The sequence below is a fragment of the Rhinoraja longicauda genome, chromosome 14 (assembly GCF_053455715.1).
Source record: "Rhinoraja longicauda isolate Sanriku21f chromosome 14, sRhiLon1.1, whole genome shotgun sequence".
NCBI lineage: Eukaryota > Metazoa > Chordata > Chondrichthyes > Rajiformes > Arhynchobatidae > Rhinoraja > Rhinoraja longicauda.
The window spans coordinates 38,636,535-38,653,732 of record NC_135966.1 but is presented as its reverse complement, the minus strand read 5'-3'; the positions used below and the strand labels follow the sequence as shown (position 1 = coordinate 38,653,732).

The window sequence follows — 17,198 nt, the reverse complement described above, 5'->3', positions numbered from 1 at the left end:
CTCGCTGCTACCAAGGCAGAGGTGGAGCGGATGGACGGGTGCGCCAGCGGATGGACGGGTGCGCCAGCCCATGAATGGCATCGAAAACCCGGCGCTGAAGGGAGGGCGGTACTACCGGCCTGGGACGGGGAAGAGAAACATCGCACCAGACTTTCGTGCCCTCCGACCCACAAACTACCTGGGCCAACTTCAATCCCGAAGTGGTGGACCGGTAAGCCGAAACGGTATCCGCTAGGAGCTGTGCCTCCGCAAGCTCCTTGGGATCCACTTCGCAGTCCACCGCCGAAATAGGGGGAAAAGCAGGTCTAGACAGGGCGTCAGCAACGGCATTAAGCTTACCCGCGACATGACGGACCTCGGTGGTAAATTCGGAGATAGCGGTCAGGTGCCGCTGCTGGCGGGCCGACCATGGGTCAGACAATTTCAAAAAAGCAAATGTTAATGGCTTGTGGTCCGTAAATGCCACAAATGGGCGGCCCTCGAGGAAGTACCTGAAATGACGAACAGCTAAATAGAGAGCCAGAAGCTCTCGGTCAAATGCGCTATACTTCAGCTCGGCCGAATTTAGTTGCCGGCTGAAAAACGCTAAAGGCTGCCAACGGCAACCGACCTGCTGCTCCAGAACCCCGCCCACCGCCACGTCAGAGGCGTCAACCGTCAGGGCCGTGGGGGCGGAGGGGCTCGGATGGACCAACATGGTGGCGTCTGCCAAAGCTGCCTTAGCTGCTGTAAAAGCCGACTCAGCGGTCGGGGACCACAACAACTCTACCGGATTCCCTGCAAGGCATTGGAAGAATGGGCGCATGACTCGCGCAGCTGCCGGAACGAACCTATGTTAGAAATTAACCATGCCTACGAACTCCTGTAGCCCTTTTACTGTGGTGGGCCTAGGAAATGCCCGGATAGCCTCCACCTTTTCGGGCAAAGGGGAGGCGCCGGCAGGGGTAATTCTGTGCCCTAGAAAATCAAGAGCAGGAAGGCCGAATTGACATTTGGAGGGTTGGATTATGAGCCCGTGGTCTTGGAGCCGCTGGAACACGGTCCGCAAATGGGCCTGGTGTTCCTGCACGGAGGGGCTGGCTACCAGGATGTCGTCTAAATAAATAAACAAAAACGGTAAACCCCGGCCCACGCGGTCCATCAGTCACTAGAAAGCCTGTGCCGCGTACTTTAAACCGAAAGGCATACGCAACCATTCAAACAACCCGAACGGAGTAATTGTTGCAGTTTTCTGTATGTCCTCCGGTCGCACCGGAATCTGATGGTATCCTCGCACCAAATCGATTTTGGAAAACACCACCGCTCCTTCCAGCCCAGATGAAAAATCCTGTAGGTGCGGTATGGGGTAGCGATCAGCCGTGGTGACAGCATTGAGACGCCGATAATCGCCACATGGTCTCCACCCCCCAGATGCTTTGGAGACCATGTGTAACGGCGAGGCCCACGGGCTGTCAGACTGACGGACAATTCACATTTCCTCCATTTTCCTGAACTCCGCCCTTGCCACCACCAGTTTGTCTGGCGGTAGTCTCCTGGCCCGAGCGAAAACGGGAGGGCCTTCGGTGCGGATGTGATGGACCACACCGTGCTTAGCCGAAGGCGTGTCAAAACGTTGTACGAGCAGCTCCGGAAACTCTGCCAGAATCGCAGTATACGAGTCGGGGGCCGCGACGACGGCCTGGACAGTAGGGCTGGGCGAGGAGGCGATTGTCGGAGCGACGTGCTCATCTTCGGCGGAGGGTCGGAGGTCGTTACCGCGGACATCAGGAACCAGTGAAAAAGCCCAGAGAAAATCTGCGCCCAGGATCGCTTGTTTGACGTCGGCTATGATGAATGGCCATTCGTACGTGCGGAGGCCTAACACAAGGGACATCTTCCGTGTACCAAAAGTGCGAATTGGGCTGCCATTAACCGCGATGAGTGTGGGACCTGTCTTACCCGATCTGGTTTCGAGGTCGGTCGGCGGCACTATGCTGACGATGGCTCCCGTGTCTACCAAAAATTCTGTGTCCGTGAATCGATCATGGACATAGAGGCGCCGGTTCTGGCCAATCGTAACTGCCCCTATGTACGATCGGCCGAGGCATTTCCCGTGAAGGTACAAGGCAAACGACAGTTGCGGGATTCGTTACCCCATCGTAGGTAATAATAGCACCAGCCGCGCTTGTGCGGATCTTTTTGGCGGGCTTTCTGAGAATTGGCGGGAGACATGGCGCCATCTTGCCATCGCTGTGGCGTGGTCACTGATGTCGAGACTTTGTTGATCGAACCACTCGCCTTGTTTTTTGCCGCTATGTGCGCTTCCGCTTTCGCTGCATATGCTTCGGGGTCCTTAAAAGAACAATCCGTGAGCAGCAGTCGGACATCCTCGGGAAGTTTCTCGCGGAATGCCTGCTCGAACATAGGGCAATCCGTATGCTCACTGGCTAGCATCATCATTTCGGCCATGAGGACGGAAGGCAGTTGGTCTCCAAGATCCAGTAGGTGCAGAAGTTTTGCCGCACCACCATGCTTATTAAACCCGAAGGTTCGCAGTAATACTTTCTTCATGGCCTCGTACTTGTTTTCCGCAGGTGGATTCACGATGAACCGCATCACGCGCTTGGTTGTGTCCGGCGATAGAGCGCTGACGAGGTAGAAGTACTTCGTGGATTCGTCCGACACCTTCTTTATATGAAATTGAGCCTCGGCGTGGATAAACCAAGCTTGCGGTGCGTGCGTCCAAAACAACGGTAGATGAACGCCTGCCGCGCTTGACTCCGGTGTGCCCTGCTCGGTCATCGTCAACGAGGCGTCGGGTTCCTGCTCAGTCGGTGATCGTCCAGATCACGTCGGGGTCACCAATATGGCGAGTCCGAAACTTGTTGGTTGTAAGAGGAGTTTATTGCAGCCGCAATATTCGGATACAGAGTTAAACAACAAGGTAAAGGACAACCAATACAAACTTACTGTCTTCCTTGAAGACTTCGCCGAACTGACTCAATCGGGCGCCAAACGCGCACATGACATCGCTGGCCAATCAGCGATGTCGCTCTCTGGACCAATCCCTATGGTCGCGTTCCCACGTGACCTCGCTGGCCAATCCGAGGGTTCGACGACCTGGACCATTCTCTATGGTCGCTACACACTAGACAAACTTACTACAAGAAGTGAAAGATTATGTACTAGACACACAAAGGAATTTTCTGCAGCATTGCAATAGAATAGTGTGTTCCAGCTGCACTGATAGCAATAGGCTGCTCTATTGCTTGAGAAAAATAAAAATAAATACATCTGCTTAAATTTGAAATAAAATCAGAGAAAGCTGGAATCCTCCAACTGGTCAGAGAGCATCTGTGGAAAGAGAAACACAATTAATGTTTCTGATTGAAAATGCTTTGTTAGAATCTGATGAAGATTTTCAGACTGAAAATTTAACTTTGCACTACTTCAGTTTGTTCTACAATCTTTGCACCTTTGTGCTATGTTGGGCATTTCTCATTGCATACATTGTACCAGTTATATCAGTTGTATTATTTAATCAATGAGCTGCGTGCAAACAAGGAACTTTATTGCACTGAGGTGTAAATGACAATAAACTACTCTGATTAGTTTCTCTTCCCATGGACACTGCCTGATCTGTTGAGGCATTTATAGGTTTCGTGCTCCTGGTTAGAAAGGATTGATGATTGAAGCCATGAGCCACCCAGTTATGAACAGTTCTCTTCCAGCCATTATTTCAGTCTCAGCCCAGAGTGTGAGTGGCCTTTGACCTGAGGCATCGCCCTGGGGAGTATTGTAGAGCAGAGGGATCTAGTAGATAGGTTGGTCAAAGCTTTCAGTACATTGGCCTGCATCAGTCAGTGTATTGAATATAGAAGTTGGGATGTTATGTTACAGTTGTACAAGACGTGAATGAGGCCGTATTTGGAGTATTCTGTTCAGTTTTGGTCGCTCTGCTATTGGGAAGGTGTTGTTAAGCTGGAAGGAGTGCAGCAAAGATTTATCAGGATGTTGTCTGGACCAGAGGGCCTGAGCTATAGGGAGAAGTAGTCAGGCTTGGACATTATTCCGTGGAGGGCAAGAGAGTGAGGAATTAGATTATAAAGATGTATAAGATCATGAGGGGAATAAATGGGGTAAATGCAGTCTTTTACCCAGAGTAGGGGAATCAAAAACCATAGGTTTAAGCTGAGAGGGGAAAGATTCAGTAGGAAATTGAGGGGCGACTTCTTCACACAGAGGGTGGTGGTGGTGGAACAAGTTGCCAGAGGGGTTGATTGAGACAGATACTATAACAACATTTAAAAAACATTTGGACATGTACATGGATAGACAATAGACTATAGGATAGACTCAACGATAGGAATGGTTTATAGGGATATGAACCAAAAGTGGGCAGTTTGGAGTAGGGTAGATGGGCATCGTGTTTAGCGTAGACGATGTGGGCAGAAGCTGTATTATGACCCGTTGGATCGTGTGCAGCATCACAGCTGACTCGGATCTAGCTATCCGCACACATCCCATTCCAGACGGGGTTGGCTAATTGAAACCAGGAAAAATAACCTTGTGTAAATTGTATCCGGTCTCTCCGGAAACTGATGGGTACCGAGGACAGTTGGAGCTCTCAGATCTTCGTGAGTGAGGCCTGAAAACCTCACGAAGTAAGTCCAAGACCTCTCGTCACTGGTGGTTAATTATAAACTAGGCTACATGATTACAGCTGGAAGGTTGGAAATGCTTTGGAATGATGGTTTTGAAGCTCAAAGTAACATCTGTCCTTATTCTTCCGACAGATGATATCCCTTCAGAACAAATTATTATTATTATTGGCATTGTGGCTTCTCTGCTCTTCATTATCCTGGCGGTGGTGTTGTTTCTGGGAATTTGTAAGCGGAGAGGTAAGGTGCATGATGAAGTTCTGAATGAGAACATGATTCTAAAAGCTTGCAATGACAATTTCCTCAATGTGCTGACGAGAAAAGAACAGTTCCTGGGATCAGATGCATAAATGTGTTTGTGTTTCCGTTGTTGAGAAGGTGGATTTCCCTTTTTTGTTCAATTTGCTAAAACATTACCATTTCTAGGTTACCAATGTTGTCATGAGCAATCTCCTTTGCCTTGAGATCTCTTGTGTCCAACTGAGAGGGCAGAAAGATCTTAGTTTTACAAATAATCACAATGATAATCTTTGATCAGGTGGTACCTCCAATTTGGCGGCAATCCCACAATACGGCAGTGGTGTGTCAGTTTCAATTATATGCTCAGATACTCTTTCAATCTGGTGTGTGTGAGGGTGTCTTTCTATGTTATGTCACATGGAGTCTATCAGTGAGATACCAGGGTATGAACAGAACATTCTTTACTGAAGGCAGTAGCTCTCAACTAAACAGCAGTGCCTGGTGCAACAATTCATCAAGGTCTCCGACACATGGAACACTCAATTCTTAAAGACATCCTGATACTTATTTACACTCACTGTTTCCTCTTTATCAAATAAATAATTCCATTCAACCCATTGACTACTTTTGCTTGGGAAATTATGCAGTAGATTAATTATTTCTATCTTCACATAAATTCAATTTCTCAAATTTAAATTTATGCTTCTGAGTCTAATGTGGTATTCTCAGATGGTCTTTTATTACTGTCCAGGTAATCTTTGATAATGTAACAGTCCCATAGAAGTGCTCAGGTCCACTCAACATGATTAGGTTGAGTAATCGGTATAGGGCATGAACCCAATAGCTTTGAAAACATGTACATAATTTAGACAGTGCAGTATCACCAAGCCTGATCTAATGGACTAGGGAATGATTGATCACATATGGTTATAATGTTTTTGATATGTCGACATATCTGAGCTCATGGATATCTCAAGTGTCCTTTTTTTAAAAGCGTATGAAGTTAAAAGAAAAGCAAAATCATTTAAAGTGGTGACCTCTGTCTGAACAGGTTGGGGAAATCAAACACAGAGATCTCCACAATCAAAGAGGAAAGCGAAAGGTAAATCTCAACCTTCTTCAACATCTGGTGCAATCCAGCAGAAGCCAGGTAACATTGAAATAAAAAGATCAGAGGAATTGTATAACTAACAGCATTTGACGCGGCACATTATTAAGGCACATTTTGATTTATGGAGTTTTGATGGATTGGATACAAATTGAGTTTGTAATTTGAGTTTCCAATAGAAGGTGGATGGTAGTGGTGGCATGGTGTCATACTGCCTGGAGGTCTATTACTAGTGGTGTTCTGCAGGTTGAGACCTCTGTTTGTGAGGTATGGAGATTTAGACAAAAATGTAGGAGTTCTGAAAGAGGTGGCTTGAGAGATTGTGGAGGCATTAATATTGATATTTCAAGAATCGCTACAGTCAGGAGTGGTTCCAGACAATTGGAAAATTGCCAAAATTACCCCCACTGTGCAAAAAGGGAGCAAAGCAGAATAGTGGGAACTATAGACTGACTCCAGTGGTCCATTATAGAAACATGGAAAATAGGTGCAGGAGTAGACCATTCAGCCCTTCAAGCCAGCACTGCCATTCAATATGATCATGGCTGATCATCCAAAATCAGTGCCCAGTTCCGGTTTTTTTCACATATCGCTTGATTCCTTTAGCCCGAAGATCTAAATCTAACTCTCTCTTGAAAACATCCAGTGAATTGGCCTCCACTGCCTTCTGTGGCAGAGGATTCCACAGATTCCAAAGGATGAGGTTACGGAGTACTTAGAAGTTCATGATAAAATAGGCCAACGTCAGCATGGTATTGTGAAGGGGAGATCTTGCCTGACGAATCAGCTGGAATTCTTTGAAGGTAAATAGCAGGACAAAGTAGAGTCAGTGGATGTTGTTTACCTAGATTTTCAGAAAGCCTTCGATAAGGGGCCACATGTGAGTCTGCTCAGGAAGATGAGAGCCCGTGGTATCAAAAGGCAGATACTAGCATGGGTTGTAGGTTTGCTGGATAGTCGAAGGCAAAGAGTGGCAAGAAAAGGTTTGTTTCTGGTTGGCTGCCAGTAACTAGCGGAGTTCCGCAGAGGTCAGTACTTGGGCCGCTACTCTTCACATTGTATATTTATGATTTGGATGAGGGGATTGAAGGCTTTGTGACCAAGTTTGTGGATGATACAAAAATAGGTGGAGGGGCAGGTAGTGCAGAGAAAGCAGGGACTCTGCAGAAGGACTTGGACGGGTTGGGAATGTGGGCTGAGAAGTGACAGATGGAATACAGCGTAGCAAAGTGTGGAGTCATGCATTTTGGTGGTAGGAATAAAGGCATGGGGAGAAAATTCAGAAATTAGATGTGCAAAGGAACTTGGGATTGATGGTGCAGGATTCCCAAAAAGTTAATATGCAAGTGAAATCGGTAGTAAGGAAGGTGAATGTAATACCAGCATTTATTTTGAGAGGGCTAGAATACAAAAACAGGGATATGATGCTGAGGCTTTATAAGGGACTGGTCTGATCACAGTTGAAGTATTGTGAACAGTTTTGGGCTCCATATCTGAGGAGGGATGTGCTGGCATTGGAGAGTGTCCAGAGGTGGTTTACGAGAATGATCTAAGGAATGAATAATTTAACATATGATGAATGTTTGTGGGCAATGGGCCTGTACTTGCTGCAGTTTAGAAGGATGAGGGGGACTTCATTGAAACTTACCGAATAGTGAAATGCCTGGATAGAGTGAATGTGGAGAGGATGTTTCCACTAGTGGGAGAGTCTTGGACCAGAGGCCATAGCCTCAGAATAAATGGACATTCTTTTAGAAAGGAGATGAGGAGGAATATATTTAGTCCTAGGGTGGTGAATCTGTGCAATTCAGAAGACCGTGGAGGCCAATAGATTTTTAAATTGCGGAGATTGACACATTCTTGATTAGTAAAGGTGTCAGGGGTAATGGGTGAAGCAGGAGAATGGGGTTGAGAGGGAAAGATAGATCAGCCGCGATTGAATGATGAATCATGGTGAAATTTGGTGGAACATTATTTAATGTTGATTAAATTTAGAAGTAATCTCGTTCTTATTTTGCTCTCTTTAATCGGACTTTATTGGACTTCAATATTATATATATAAATAAATATTGTTCCTGTTACCCTATATCTGTGCACTGTGGACAGCTTGATTATACTCATGTATAGCCTTTTCCTTGGCTGGAAAGCACACAAACAAAATAGCTGTTCACTGTACTTCGGTAGACACGACAATAATAAACTAAACTAAACTAATGCCTTGACATTTATATAAATAGATTCTTAATTTCACTCTTCGCAGACACAGATGATATTCATTATGGATCTATCAACTTCCAGGTTAAAGGACAAACTGGTAAATCACTCTTTTTTATTTTTAAAATCATTTTTTAGTTGTTTTATCAAGTTGAAGATTGTTGGCATTGGGTCTGAAATCTTGACTATTTGGGCATCCTGGCCATGAGGTATTCCTGGGCCAGTGCCCCTCACTCTCCCCATTGACATGTTCTAGTGTACAAGTTTGTGGATGATACAAAAATAGGTGGAGGGGCAGGTAGTGTAGAGAAAGCAGGGATTCTGCAGAAGGACTTGGACGGGTTGGGAAAGTGGGCTGAGAAGTGACAGATGGAATACAGCGTTGCAAAGTGTGGAGTCATGCATTTTGGTGATAGGAATAAAGGCATGGGGAGCGAATTCAGAAATTAGAGGTGCAAAGGGAGTTGGGAGTGCTGCTGCAGGATTCCCAAAAAGTTAATTTGCAAGTGAAATCGGCAGTAAGGAAGGTGATTGTAATACCAGCATTTATTTTGAGAGGGCTAGAATACAAAAACAGGGATATAATGCTGAGGCTTTATAAGGCACTGGTTAGACCACATTTGGAATATTGTGAACAGTTTTGGGCTCCATATCTGAGGAGGGATGTGCTGGCATTGGAGAGGGTCCAGAGGAGGTTTACTGGAATGATCTCGGGAATGATTGGTTTAACATATGATGAGTGTTTGTGGGCAATGGGCCTGTACTTGCTGCAGTTTAGAAGGATGAGGGGGACTTCATTGAAACTTACCGAATAGTGAAATGCCTGGATAGAGTGAATGTGGAGAGGACGTTTCCACTAGTGGGAGAGTCTTGAACCAGAAGCCAAAGCTTCAGAATAAATAGACATTCTTTTAGAAAGGAGATGAGGAGGAATTTATTTAGTCCAAGGGTGGTGAATCTGTGCAATTAAGATGACTGTGGAGGCCAATAGATTTTTTAAATGCAGAGATTGACACATTCTTGATTAGTAATGGTGTCAGGGGTAATGGATGAAGGCAGGAGAATGGGGTTGAGGGGGAAAGATAGATCAGCCATGATTGAATGATGAAGGAGACTTGATGGTGGAATTTGGTGGAACATTATTTAATGTTAATTTAATTTAGAAGTAATCGTTCTTATTTTGCTCTCTTTAATCGGACTTTATTGGACTTCAATATTATATATATATATAAATAAATATTATTCCTGTTATATTTTATCTGTGCACTGTGGACAGCTTGATTATACTCATGTATAGCGTTTTCCTTGGCTGGATAGCACACAAACAAAATAGCTGTTCACTATACTTCGGTAGACACGACAATAATATACTAAACTAAACTAATGCCTTGACATTTATATAAATAGATTCTTAATTTAATTCTTCGCAGGCACAGATGATATTCATTATGGATCTATCAACTTCCAGGATAAAGGACAAACTGGTAAATCACTCTTTTTCATTTTTAAAATCATTTTTTAGTTGTTTAATCAAGTTGAAGATTGTTGGCATTGGGTCTGAAATCTTGACTATTTGGGCATCCTGGCCATGAGGTATTCCTGGGCCTATGTCCCTCACTCTACCCATTGACATGTTCTAGGACAGTCAGCTGAGACTACCTTGATACTTCAACCTTCTCTGAGTGGGTTCAGGACCGAGTACTGAGATCTGAGCTGATGTCACAACGACAGATTGCAATTGAGATTTCTGAACATAAATGTCTTGCTGATCCTTTATCATGAAGTGAAATGCAGTAGTTTTCAGACATTTGTATTCCATCCACCACGTCCTTTGTCAGTGTGATCCACCAGTGTCATCCTTTAATTGTGATGTTTCCAACTATCACAGGGCGCCGTGATGGAAAATCACCCTCCAACCAAGAGACAGATATGGTCAGTACATTCATTCCTTGCGGTGAAATACCAAGTAGTGCATTTTCAATTTTTGGAAGCTTCTGCAACGTTTTGCTGATATCAAAATATATGGCAACAAATTGTATAAATTTGATTATTTTCTCTTTTAGTACCTGGCTCCTTTAAGGAATGACGATTCATCTGTCATCTATGCACAAGTAACACAAACAAAGAAGAAATGAAAAGAAGAAAAAAAATCCACTCCCTGAGATGGAAATGTAGAATGAAGCTTTTTTGTGAACTGATTTTTTACTTTCCAACTGCTGTAGCTTTTATCTTTTGTATTGATGGAAAGGCCAGGCTGGGGCTCAGAGCACAGAGGGTGGGGAGAGGTGTAAATATGGCCAGAGGGATCATTTTAGATGTGAATGCAAACAATCCAAAGGCATAGGAGGACTGGGTAGGCAGTCCAAACCTTTTTTCCAAGATGGAAATGTCAAATACTTTGTTCCGCATAGCTTTAACATGCGGATGGGGGTGGGTGGGGAGGGGGCTGGGGACAAAGTTTAAAGGAGATACTTTTTACACAAGAGTGGTGAATGCGTAGAATGCACTGCCCAGGTTGGTGATGGAGGCACATACATTAGTGACATTCAAAAGACATTTGGATAGGCAAATGAATATGGAGGGTTGTGTATTATGTGCAGACAGATAAGGGTTGGTCTTGGCATCATGTTCGCCAAAGCTTAAGGAGATAAGCAGGGCAACTATTTTACATGAGGGTGTTGAGTGCTTGTAATCTATGCACAAACATCATCAACAAAAATATGATTTAAAAGAAAAAATACCTTCTCCCTGAGATGGAAATGTAGTATGTAGAATTTTTGTGAACTGAATTCTTTATTTTCGAACAGCTTAGAAAACAGCTAAATAGCTTTTATATTTTGTACTTGCTCCGATTAAACATTGCACAAAGCTTTCAACAGAACAATGCAATTCCTGATGAATGACTTAAAAATCAGCACCAGTTTTCTTAAAACTGTTTCAACATCTGTATTCGGCTTCTCAAGGTGTTTTGTAAAAAAAAGGATACATTATGCACAATAAATGCATAAATAGTAGCTCATTTTGGTACATTTTCAGCTTGTATCTCCAATAACTAACAGTAATGATTTCACTGAAAAACAAAACCCCAGTTATCAGCCAGGTGTCGGAGTGAGGGTGAACTGGACTGTCGGAGGTTGTGTCTTTAGGATTGGACAGTCACCAATATTTTGTCTGCTTCTGGTCAGTTTCTGCATTCCCCCCCCCCTCCCCCCATTCCCACTGGAGCTACTCCTGCCAGTGGTCAACATGGTGACACTGGACATTCTGCTGAGTTGGCTGTGAGTACATGGGGTGTAGGTGCCATTTGTGTTTGTGAGAGGGATACATATATGGGCATAATGGACTGGGAGGAGCCAGAACCGGGTATATCTGGGAATGCAGAGATGGGAGGGTCAGACACAGAGGAGCTTGGTGAGATATTGTTCTGATCAGACCGGCGACGAGAACAAAGTTTGGAGAGATACAGATCTGTTTGTATTACTACTTCAATAAGCGACCAATGAAAATACATTTGGAAATCTCTTTGTTGGTTTGTTGCATCAAGATCGATCACTCCACTCTCTGTGAAGTGGTGGCAAGCGGAGAGGACTTTATTGGGAACGACTTGAAGTTGTCATTACATGGGGTTTAACGTGTACAGGAGAGGAGTAGAGAATGATGGTATTCCTAGTGCCAGACATTACATTAATGTAAACTTTGCATATCAACTCAGGGTATGACTGTAAAAAACCCCATTTTTTGTCAGTTGTCCTTTATTGCAGATGTAGGGTGGAAGGGAACAGACCGGGTATAGAATTACTGAGTCATGTAGCATGGACAGGCCCTTTGGTCCAACTCATCCATGCCAACCGAGATACTCAAACTAATCTATTCTGCGTTTGGCCCTTATCGTTCCAAACCCTTCCAACTTAAATCCTTCACTCGGGAGTACAATTCAAGGAAAAGTTTGGAGTAAGTGGAAAGATTGGTGGGAACTAGCTCTGTATCACTTGGGTGAAGGAGACTGTAGAAAGGGCAGGGAGAGCCCAGGAGTAGAATGTGGGGAAAGGGATCATTGGTCTGGACAGCTTATGGCTGTGGCAACCTCAACTGTGTTTCCCATGTTGCGGAGACCGTATTGTTACACTACCATTGCAGGAGCTCATCTCTATCACCAACTCCAGATCCTGGTGTCACACGTTGCCATTCTGGATTTTGTTCCCAAAAGTAATGATAGCAATGGGTAGTCAGAGTAAGGAAGGTAGCCCTGCAGTTGTTCAAGTGGCAGGATGATAACATTAATCCAAAGCACCAGAGAAATCTAAGGGGTTGGAAGAGGTATAAATATGGCCAGAGGGGTCATTTTTGTTGTGAACGCAAATGATCTAAAGAAAATGGAGGACTGGGTTGACAATCAGATCTTGTAACCCAGCATGGAAACATCAAATGCAAGGGGCAGTAACTTTAATTTGACAGGGGCAAAGTTTAAAGGAGATGTATGGGACAACATTTTGCACAAGTGAGGTGACTTCCCAGAACACACTGCCTGGGTGGTGGTGAAACAGATGCATTTAAAATACTGTTGGATAGGCACATGGATATGTGGGCAATGAAGGGGTATGGATTATGTGCAGGCAGTTAAGGGTTGGTCAGGCATCATGTTTGGCACAGACATTGGGGGCTGAAGTGCCTGTTTCTGAGCTGTACTGTTCTGTGTTCTATGATCACAATCCAACTGACCCACCAAAACACCATGTACTGATTGAAGCGCTGACACCAGTCCTTCTGTGAGAAGGTCCAGGCAGCACTTTGGTCTGAGTGGCAACTACCTGTGTCCACTCCAAACGATTACAGAGAACATCAGGTGTGGTCGTTCCAACTGAGGGGAATCAGTCCAGTCAGCTGTGCAACCTGCCGATGGTCTTCCATTGTCTTCTATTGTGTACAGACACTGATACAGAGCATAAGGAGCTTCCAGAGGAACCCGATTCTCCAGGACCAATGGATTAAAGACACAGACATAGATAGATCAGTGAAACGTCCAGTTTCTCTCAGTTTCTCTGTCAACTCATCTGGGTGATATATGTAAATATATGCATTTCTCATTCCCCTCAAATCAATTCTTCTGAACAATCACGGGAAGGTCTGCAAGACAATGGATCAGAGCACAACTCCTGGATTCAAAGAGATTGCAGACATTGGAATCTAGTGGGACAACACAGCTCAGGAAAGCTTGCGATTATTCTCAGTCTAACTTTCAGACTTGTGACCAGCTTCTCACTCTCCATCATGTGACCAGGAAGTTTTGTAATGAGACATCTCCTCTCGATCTCCAATTCATTGGCCTCCTGTCTTGGGGAGTGGAGAACTGAGGTCCCTCCTGCAGCAGATCTCCGTTGGCAGGTTGACGTGATCTATTCCAGGTCTGGGATTCATGGGCACAATCTCATGAATTGTGCACAGGTGGTCACAATGTCCATGCCCTGTGTGGGGCTGGTTAAGTACCAAAACATTGATGAGTCCCCCATCACCAAGCTCTTGTGTGTGGCACAGTGGTGCAGTGGATGACTCGGTGGCTGACAATAGACAATAGGTGCAGGAGGAGGCCATTTGGCCCTTCGAGCCAGCTCAATCAGTACCCTGATCATTCTCAATCAGTACCCTGTTCCTGCCTTCTCCCCGTACCCCCTGACTCCGCTATCCTTAAGAGCTCTATCTAGCTCTCTCTTGAATGCATTCAGAGAATTGGCCTCCACTGCCTTCTGAGGCAGAGAGTTCCACAGATTTACAACTCTGACTGAAAACGTTTTTCCTCATCTCTGTTCTAAATGGCCTACCCCTTATTCTTAAACTGTGGCCCCTGGTTCTGGAACAGCTGGTAGAGCTGCTGCCTCACAGCACCAGAGGCTGGGTTTAATCCTGACCTTGGGTGCTGTCTGTGTGGAGTTTGCACATTCTCCCTGGGACCACATGGGTTTCAAAAACATTTCTGGAAATGACTGAGGTTTGACTGAGCAAATCAATGAACCAAGTCTGCCGCAGAGGAAGTGGCTCTCATCTGGGATGTCCTCTTTCTTTGGTAAATATGGTTTCAGTCCTGCTGTTCAAGATGGATCCCTCACACACATCTCCTCTGTGTCCGGTAGTTCTGCACTCCCGCTCTGCCCAGACGGAACCAGGATAGAGTTACCTGGTCTTTACCTTTCACTCCACCAGCCTTTGCATCCAACTCATTATTCTCTGACATTTTTGCCACCTTTAATGTAATCCCACCACCTGTCACATTTTCCCCATCCCCACCCCTTTCCGCTTTCTACAGTGACCAAATTCTCCACAAACCCTTTGTCCACTCATCCCTTCCCACCCAAACCACCCCCTACCCATGTACCGTGCCTTGAAACACAGGGGATGTAACGCCTGCCTCTTCATCTCCTCCCCCCACTTCCATTCAGGGATCCCAAGTGCCCCTCCAGCTGAGACACAGGTTCACATGCACTTCCTTCAACCTCATTTATTGCATTTGTTGCCCCCGATGTGTCCTCCTTCACATCGGCAAGAACAAGCATAGACTTGGCGGCCGTTTTGCTGAACACTTGCACTCGGTCCATCAAGCCCTGCTGAATCTCCTGGTTGCCAAACATTTGAACTCCCCTTCCCATTCCCATTTCAACCTTTCTGTTTTTGCACCTCTCTCTTTGCCAGACTGAGGCCACACAAATTCTGGAGGAACAGCACCTCATATTCCACTTGGGTAGTTTAAAAACTCAATGGTGTGAACAGTGAATCCTCCAATTTCAGGTACCTAATCAATAAACACGTGCAATCCCTCCCTCTCTTGGATCTTACCTGGGTGTGCACCCATTTCTTTCACATCCTCCACCCCCCACATTCTCCCTTCCCCTGCTTCCTTCCACCTATATCACATTGCATGCCTCCTCTATCCGTATTCCTCATCTCACTTCCTTTTGTCTTTCAGCACTCATATTTGTTGAAAGATTTGCCAACCAAACCCCCATCGCCCGCATCCAGTAGCACTTGCCAGACTTGGTCCCACTCCACCTCTCCCAGCTTTCTGGCCCCACTATAATCAGTAATAAGAAGAGTCTGGACCCAAAACATTGCCTATCCAAGTTCTCCAGAGATGATGCCTGATCCGCTGAGTTACTCCAGCACTCTGTGTCTTTTTTTGTAAACCAGCACCTGCCCTTCCTTCCTTCAACAGAGAGACAAGCTAGGTTCAGTCTCCAGCGTGACTGTAGCTCTCTGGCTCCACCCAGTGACAGCAACAGGAATAACACAATGTGTCAAACAAAATAAAGCTATCAACACAGAATATCCCAGTACCAGCAAAGACTTGCGTTTCTAACAGACCTTTCAATACCTTGTGTCTTCCAATGTGTTTTTAACCAGTGAATCACATATGAAGTACAGTCACTATTGTAGTTTGGGAAACAGGGCATCGTAACTGCACGGCAGGCTCCCACAAACTGACACAAAAACATGGATCAGGTAATCTGTGTAGGAAAATAACTGCAGATGCTGGTACAAATCGAAGGTATCACAAAATGCTGAAGTAACTCAGCACATCAGGCAGCATCTAGGAGAGAAGGAATGGGTGACGTTTCAGGACGAGACCCTTCCAAAGGGTCTAGACCCGAAACGTCACCCATTCCTTCTTTCCCAGATGCTGCCTGACCTGCTGAGTTGGATCAGGTAATCTGGTAATTTTAAGGATTACAAATTCTCCACACGGAGCCCACGCTCTGACCTTGCCGGGGACTTTATTTGGTCAGGGATCTCATGCATTGTGAAGGTGAGGAAATTGATCAGAGTTACAGGGGGAGCTCACCAGAATAGACCGGCGATTTCAGGGGTCTTCTTACAAATGCAACCTCGTCCTTTGCATTGTTAGATGGCCTGGGAGAGTTAGCCGATGCAAAATTATGTTAGGGGATACAAAATTGGCATCATGGAAGTAAGTAAAGGGTGATGGTGGAAAGTTGTTTTTCAGACTGGAGGCCTGTGACTAATGGTGAGCCTTAGGCATCCATTGCTGCCTGTGGTTAACATCAATAATTCGGGTGAGAATGCATATGGCATGACGAGTAAATTTGCAGATGACACTAAAGTGGGTGGTATTATAGATAGTGAATGTGGTTATCAGAATTACAGCAGGATCATTTGGGAAAGTGGGCTGAGAAATGGTTAATGGAGTTTAACCTGTTCACTGCCAAGTTTTTTTTACACTATTGGCCATGGCCGGAGTATATTCAGGGGTGGCACTGAACAGGTTAATGCAGATAAGTGCAAGGTGCTGCATTTTGGGAAGTCAAACCAGGGCAAGGTCTTTATAGTGAATGGTAAGTCTCTGGGGGTTGTAGAACAGGAGTGCAGGTACATGGTTTCTTGAAGGTAGCATCGCAGGTGGACAGAGGTCATCAAGTTAGGGAATTGAGTATAGAAGTTGGATGTTATGTTACAGTTGTATGAGATGTTGGTGAGGCCACATTTGGAGCATTTTGTTCAGTTTTGGTCACCTTGCTATAGGATAGATTTTGTTAAGTTGGTAAGAGTGCAGGGATGATTTACGAGGATGTTCCAAGATGAAGGCCTGAGTTATAGGTAGAGGCTGGGCAGGCTAGAACTGAATTCCTTGGAGCGCAAGAAGGTGACGGGTGATCTTATAGATGTTTGTAAGATCATGAGGTGAATAGAAAGGGTAGACACACAGTATTTTACCCAAAGTAGAGGGACATAGTTTAAGGTGAGAGGGGAAAGTTTTAATAGGAACCCGAGGGGTAACCTTTTCACGCAGTGGTTGGTGAATATATAGAACAATTTGCCAGAGCAGGTAGTCTTTTAAAGATATTTGGACAGAAAAATGGATAGGAAATGTTTAGAGGGATATGGGCAAACGGGGAAGAAAGGTCTCGACCCGAAACGTCACCCATTCCTTCTCTCCAGAGATGCTGCCTGACCCGCTGAGTTATTGCAGCACTTCGTGTCTACCAGGTAGG

The 17,198-nt window shown here is 45.1% G+C and overlaps 1 protein-coding gene across 1 annotated transcript in view; it reads left to right on the top strand.

The window, feature by feature from the left end:
* LOC144599911 (uncharacterized) overlaps nt 1–10,581 on the top strand; it is a 31,560-nt gene extending 20,979 nt beyond the window's left edge. Inside the window, exons 7-12 of the mRNA XM_078411175.1 lie at nt 4,776–4,880; nt 5,932–6,030; nt 8,249–8,302; nt 9,633–9,686; nt 10,091–10,134; nt 10,266–10,581. Coding sequence (XP_078267301.1) covers nt 4,776–4,880; nt 5,932–6,030; nt 8,249–8,302; nt 9,633–9,686; nt 10,091–10,134; nt 10,266–10,337 — 428 coding nt within the window. The 3' untranslated portion in view covers nt 10,338–10,581. The remainder of the gene's footprint in view (nt 1–4,775; nt 4,881–5,931; nt 6,031–8,248; nt 8,303–9,632; nt 9,687–10,090; nt 10,135–10,265) is intronic.
* The last annotated feature ends 6,617 nt before the right edge of the window (nt 10,582–17,198 follow it).